The sequence below is a fragment of the Mustela nigripes genome, chromosome X (assembly GCF_022355385.1).
Source record: "Mustela nigripes isolate SB6536 chromosome X, MUSNIG.SB6536, whole genome shotgun sequence".
NCBI lineage: Eukaryota > Metazoa > Chordata > Mammalia > Carnivora > Mustelidae > Mustela > Mustela nigripes.
The window spans coordinates 77,524,879-77,530,948 of NC_081575.1; the positions used below are offsets into that span (position 1 = coordinate 77,524,879).

At 51.4% G+C, this 6,070-nt stretch overlaps 1 protein-coding gene across 1 annotated transcript in view; it reads left to right on the forward strand.

Annotated features, from left to right (window-relative positions):
• Positions 1-590: 590 nt before the first annotated feature.
• The window catches only part of MAGED2 (MAGE family member D2), a 6,135-nt gene continuing 655 nt past the window's right edge, over positions 591-6,070 (forward strand). Inside the window, exons 1-8 of the mRNA XM_059385247.1 lie at positions 591-699; positions 2,174-2,247; positions 2,621-3,112; positions 3,719-4,027; positions 4,146-4,209; positions 4,465-4,544; positions 5,103-5,197; positions 5,896-6,067. Coding sequence (XP_059241230.1) covers positions 2,203-2,247; positions 2,621-3,112; positions 3,719-4,027; positions 4,146-4,209; positions 4,465-4,544; positions 5,103-5,197; positions 5,896-6,067 — 1,257 coding nt within the window. The 5' untranslated portion in view covers positions 591-699; positions 2,174-2,202. The remainder of the gene's footprint in view (positions 700-2,173; positions 2,248-2,620; positions 3,113-3,718; positions 4,028-4,145; positions 4,210-4,464; positions 4,545-5,102; positions 5,198-5,895; positions 6,068-6,070) is intronic.

The following is a 6,070-nucleotide window of genomic DNA, read 5'->3' on the forward strand; positions in this document are numbered from 1 at the left end:
GGGTGGGGCACCCTGGGTGGCTCAGTGGATTAAAGCCTCTGTCTTTGGCTCAGGTCATGATCCCAGAGTCCTGGGATCAAGCCTCCCATCAGGCTCTCTGCCTGGCGGGGAGCCTGCTTCCCTTCCTCCCTCTCTGCCTACTTGTGATCTGTCTGTCAAATAAATAAATAAAATCTTTTAAAAAAAGAATATATAATGGGGAAAAAGCAGGTCACAGAACAGTAGGTGTTGGATACCATTTGTGGGGAGAAAACCCAAATAATTAGTATATGAATCGAAAAAATCTAGAGGGATGTATATCAAAATGTTGGTAGTGGTTATTTCTGGGAAATAAGATAATGGTGGCCTTTCATTGGTATGTTATATATTTCTGCATTATTTGAATTTTCACAACACATTACCTTTGTAATAAGAAAAAAAGATATAAAAATAAATACATTCAATGAATGAATCGCTTTGAGAGGATGATTTTAGTTGGAAGGTCTGCAGACTGAGTCTGGTACAGTGGCATAAACATGGGCTTTGGCGTCAGACAGCCCTGAGCAGGGCCCCATTGCCCCACCCCCAAGGAAGGAGGGGGGTGGCAGGGGGCTGCGGAAAGGGGCTGGGCTGGGCTGGCTGCAGCTCTAGTCCTGGAGGCTGAGACTTCGAGAGGGATTGCGAGAGGGCAGACTCATCCCGGACTTGCTCGAGGACAAGGTGAGGGGCGTTGAGATTTGGGTTTCCTGGCAGCCAGACAGTGATTTCAGTCCCCTCCAACCTATAGCCAGGCAGGTGGGCAATACTTACTGCACCACTGCAGCTGAGGGAGAGATGACCTGGAGCGGGATGTAGGCAATGAGGACTACATAGGGTAGCAGGCGGTAACGACTGGGAATCAGAGACTAGTGGGGGGAGGAGAGGAACCAAGTTCGTGGGTGGCGGACTGGGAGGGGGAGGGGAATACTGAGGAAAAGTGGAATCCAGAGAAGAAAATAGAGAATGCAGAGAAGGGTTAAGGAGTGCTAGGGAAAGGGGTGCACAGGTAACACGGGAGGATGTAAGGAAGGAGAATAAGCAATTCTGTGAGGTAAAATAGATAATGCGAGGGGGAGCAGGGAGCAAGGCAGAGGGAATACGGGCGATAAGGAATAAGTAGCAGAGGGGGGGGAAGGGCAGACTGGCTGCAACCGAGGCCCCCTAGGGAGGCGGAAAGGGGCGGGGCCACTTCCGGTCTGGAGCGGGGAGGGCAGTCTAGGAGTTTTGGAGGGGCTTGGAGAGTGGACGCACTCTGAAAATTAAGGAGGAGGTGAGCTGCGGGGCCCGGCTCTGGATCACAGCCCAGTAGGGATCGGCCCCACCCTTTGGGATCTGGAGAAAACCTGCTGTAGGGACCGGATCATACCGGATCCATCCGGATGGGAAGGGAGGGGGCTGAACCCGGTTTGGCTGAGCCCAAGATGGAATCACTGGCTCCATTCTGATTTGAGGGGGGGGGGGGGGTATTAAAGAAGGGGCGGAACCAAGATGCGCTTTGCCACAGGCTGGAGGGGGCGTGTTGTGAAAAAGGGCGGGACCGGGCTGTAGTGTGGATTTGGGGTGGGTGTAAGGAGGGGAGGGGCCAAGACCGCCAGACACTGCGAAGATTTTAGAGGGAGCCATGTAGGGGAGGGGCGGGACTGAATGGTACTGCGGACCTGGAGCAGGGAGTGTGTTGGAAGGGGTGGTGGACTGAGTCCGGGCCCCTGCGCATGCGCACTGTGGATCGCTAAGAAGGGGCGTGTAGAGAAAAGACGGCGTAGAGACGGGGCAGCTACCGAATGCGCATGTGCACGGTGGACATCAAAAGAAAGCTTGTTCTGGGAGAGCGGGCGGGGTGAGGTGGGCCCTGCAGCGAACGCGCATGCGCATTGTTGGCCTGCGGCTGGGTGGGGGGGTTGCACTAGGAAAAGGGGCGGGGTCCTTAGAGCTGCCGCGCTGGCACATCTTCCTGGAGAAGGGGAGGGTGCGGCTGCGGAGAATTGGGATCTAGACGCTTTGGATTATTGAATCTGAGAACGGAGTCATTGGGGCTGGGGGAGGGGTTTGGGATTGGGGCCCTGGGGAAAGTGAGGATCAGCTTCCAGGCAGAACTGGAGAGGACGATCAGGAGCCCCACCTCCACCCCACTTTGACACAGGCCTTCTCTCCTCAGGCTCAGCGCTCGCCAGGCCAACTTGAGACATGTCTGACACAAGCGAGAGAGCTACGGGTCCAACCCGCTTCCAGGTAAGGCTTCTTTCTGTCCTCTACCTTGCTACTTTTCTTCAGCCCCTGTTCCTGCCTTAGTTCCCTTGGCACCACCCCTCCCATCCTTGTCCTTCTTTACCCACATAACTGCCTGGGTGCCCTCCCCCCGCCACAGTAGAGGGAGGGAGGAAAGTAGGAAGGAATGAAGGATGGAGAAAAGAAGGAGGGAGGTGCCCTTCTTTTGCCATCGCCACCTGCTCAGAGGAAGGAGAGGCCTTGTTGGGGTTAGGTGGGCAGAGCACACTGTAAGGAGGAGTTAGTATAGGTCAGAGGAGTGAGGCCCTGGAATATTGGAACCATTCGCCTAGTTAGGGGTGGGGAGGTCTGTGAGCTTTCCTGCTTCCTCATGCAGACTGAAGCTTCAGAGAAGGACAGTGGCTTGAAGATACAGACCCTATTGACAGTGACTCAGAACTTGGAGGTCTCAGAGACACTGAAGACTTCAAAGGCACCAGAGGTCTCAGAAGCCATGAAGGTGTCAAATGCTGCAGGAGTCTCAAAGGCCACAGAAGTCTCAAAGGCCCCAGAGGCTCAGAAGGCAGCTGCCACTCAGGCCTCACCTACCACTAAGCTGACTGATACCCAGGTTCTGGCAGTTGAAAAGAAGAGTCCAGCAGCTGACACCAAGATGCAGAGTGCTGACCCTCAGCCTGTGACAATGCCTGCCACTGAGACCAAAAAGGTCAGCTGTGTGGCTGATACGAAGGTGGTTACAAAGGCCCTGGATACTGAGGCTCCTGCCTCTCAGGCTTTGGCAGATGAACCTAAGCCTGAGGGTGCAGCTGCTCAGGTTCAGGAGAATCAGGATACTCGGCCCAAGGTCAAGGCCAAGAAAGCCAGAAAGGTAAGACCTCTATAATCACCAGTCTTTTCTTTCTGCTTCTTTCAGTTGGTTCATTTGTTCTGCAAACATTTAGAAAGTTCCCTGTGCTGGTTAAGGCTGGTGGGAAGGAACAACAAGAGGCATGTGATGTACTTTCTCTCTGCAGAGTTCACAGACTTATAGAGAATTGAGATAGTCCACGTAGCTGCAATGTGAAAATAAAGCGGTTTATATTTCCATAGTAGCTACCATGTGTTAGACCTTGAGCTAGACGCATTCATATAGATTATTTCATTAAATCCTGAAAGTAATCCAGTTTTATAGAAAAGGAAGCTGAGTCCCAGAGAAGTGGGGTGACTTTTTCAGGGTGGTACAAGCAGAGTCAGTGGTGGACATAGGAAGAGGAGAATCCTTGGGCCCCAGCCTTAGGTTGCTCCAGGCCTGGTAGAGAGATGAAATTCCTGCATGGGAATCAGTGAAAAACAAAGCCAAGACTCAACGTGGCCAGTGTCTAGTTAAGGTGTTACTCTAGGGGTGGGATTAATGGGCCTTCTAGAAGAGATAAGATGAGGGAAAAGGACCACCTGCTCCATTTGACAATATTGAACTTCCTCTCCGTTGATGCAGGTGAAACATCTGAATGGCGAAGACGATGGAAACAGTGATCAGAGTCAAGCTTCTGAAACCGCAGCTGGCCGAAGGGTCTCAAAGGCCCTAATGGCCTCAATGGCCCGCAGGGCTTCAAGGGGCCCCATAGCCTTTTGGGCCCGCAGGGCATCAAGGACTCGGTTGGCTGCTTGGGCCCGGAGAGCTTTGCTCTCCCTGAGGTCACCTAAGGCCCGTAGGGGCAAGGCTCGCCGTCGAGCTGCCAAGCTCCAGTCATCCCAAGAGCCTGAAGCACCACCACCTCGAGATGTGGCCCTTTTGCAGGGGAGGGTAAGAACCCTGTTTTCTCCATTCTGCCTTATTTACTTCATTGCCTGTCTTTTCTGTCTTCTTCTCAAATGTTCTGCAAACATATTTTGATCTTTCTACCTTTTTTTCCCTTTTCCAGGCAAATGATTTGGTGAAGTATCTCTTGGTTAAAGACCAGACAAAGATTCCCATCAAACGCTCAGGTAGAGTCCTGCTAACCCTCCCCCTAAGCTGTGCCCTCCGCTGCCCTCTTTCCCATGTGCTGAGGACATTCCTTGCCCTTATGCTCCTACCTTTGTACTCCCAGAGTTCTAATTTGGTAGTGCTAGCATCTCTGTTCATTACTTCAGAACCTGTTTGTGCCACCCACAGCAGGGTTTGCAGAGGGTCTTTAGCTTGGATTTGGGGCCACCTGGCTTCACTTGAGCTCAGGTGCTTGCAACACTCTCCCCTTGCAGACATGCTGAAGGACATCATCAAAGAATACACTGATGTGTACCCTGAAATCATTGAACGAGCAGGCTATTCCTTGGAGAAGGTGAAGGGGCAGCCATGGGGGATGGATGCAGTGGGGAAGCATCGAACTGACCAAGTGTACATGTCTGTTCTGGGGTGGGACCACAGAGACTCACTAATTCAGCCCTATCACTGTGTGAATAGATAGACAGGAAGGGGCCTCCCCATAACCAGAGTGCCTAAGGAGGGACATAGACTAGTCCAGGGTCACATAGCAAGTCTCCTAAAAGCACAGCTAGGACCCAAGCCACCCGACTTAGTCCTGCTTTTGTCTGCTGCTGGAGATGTCCTATAATGCATTTTACATGCTCTCGTCTTCTTTCATTCCCCATTCTCTGTCTCCTTAGATTTTCACAAATCACAGAGATGATGCTGAGAACAACAGTAGATTTCTTACCTGTTTGCTGTGAGCCAACCACTTAGGTTTATCTACATTATCTCACTTACCAACCTCCCCTCCCACAACACACACTCACAACCACACCCGCATCCACACCCATACACACCTAAGTACATGGGAGCTGTGGGATGCTCAGGAAGCTGAATTTGTGATCTTAACAAGCTGTTTTCCCCATCCTAGGTGTTTGGGATTCAGTTGAAGGAAATCGATAAGAATGACCACTTGTACATTCTTCTCAGCACCTTAGAGCCCACTGATGCAGGCATACTGGGAACGTAAGCTGGGAAAGAGCTGGGGTGGGAGACTCTGCTTTTGTCTATGGCACTACCCCATTCCTGTCATCTCTCCCCATGGTCCCTTGGAGAGGTAGGAAGACAGGACTTAAAAAGCCCCTGTTCCAGTTCTGTCACATAGTTGGAGCCCTGCACATGCTAACGGTGCTTTATTATGATTGACTGAAGGGTATAGCATCTTGGAGCAGTGCATTCTTCCTGTTTTCTGTTTCTTCAGAAACTTCCCAGGAAAGCAGACATGTATTGCATGTCTCTTTCTACTGGCTTTGGTTGAATGCTTCTCAAGGAAGGGCTCCCTGGTGTGGGTGAATCATGATGCTTGAAGGACAGCAGAATCACTGGGGCTTTGTCTAGAATTCTCTTGGGGTAGAGGGGTCTAGCAGAGAAAGAAGGGACTCACATTGGCTGGGTCCCTGGCTTGTCCTAGGTTGACAGGCATCCTTCCAACCTCTTGGCAACCTGGGGTGGAGGATTGGATTTTCCCATTCTACTCTATAGGAGACAGAGACTCAAGAGTCTAAGTGCTTTGCTCAGGGTCACATAGAGCTTGAAGCATAGACTAGGCAGAATTCTGTCATGTCTCAGGAATCTGGGAAAGGATAGCCTAGTGATCTGGCTGGTGTGTTTTTTGAAGATGGCTGCTGGACATAAACCTTTTCTCTACTCTGTTATTTCCCTAGGACTAAGGATTCACCAAAGCTAGGTCTCCTCATGGTGCTTCTTAGCATCATCTTTATGAATGGAAATCGGTCCAGTGAGGGTGAGTGGGTAGGCATGCAGCTGAATGGGTGGCCACAGTTGGAAGTCTACATGCTCATTTTCTGTCCCTGTCTCCTCTTGCCTCCTCTTGCAGCT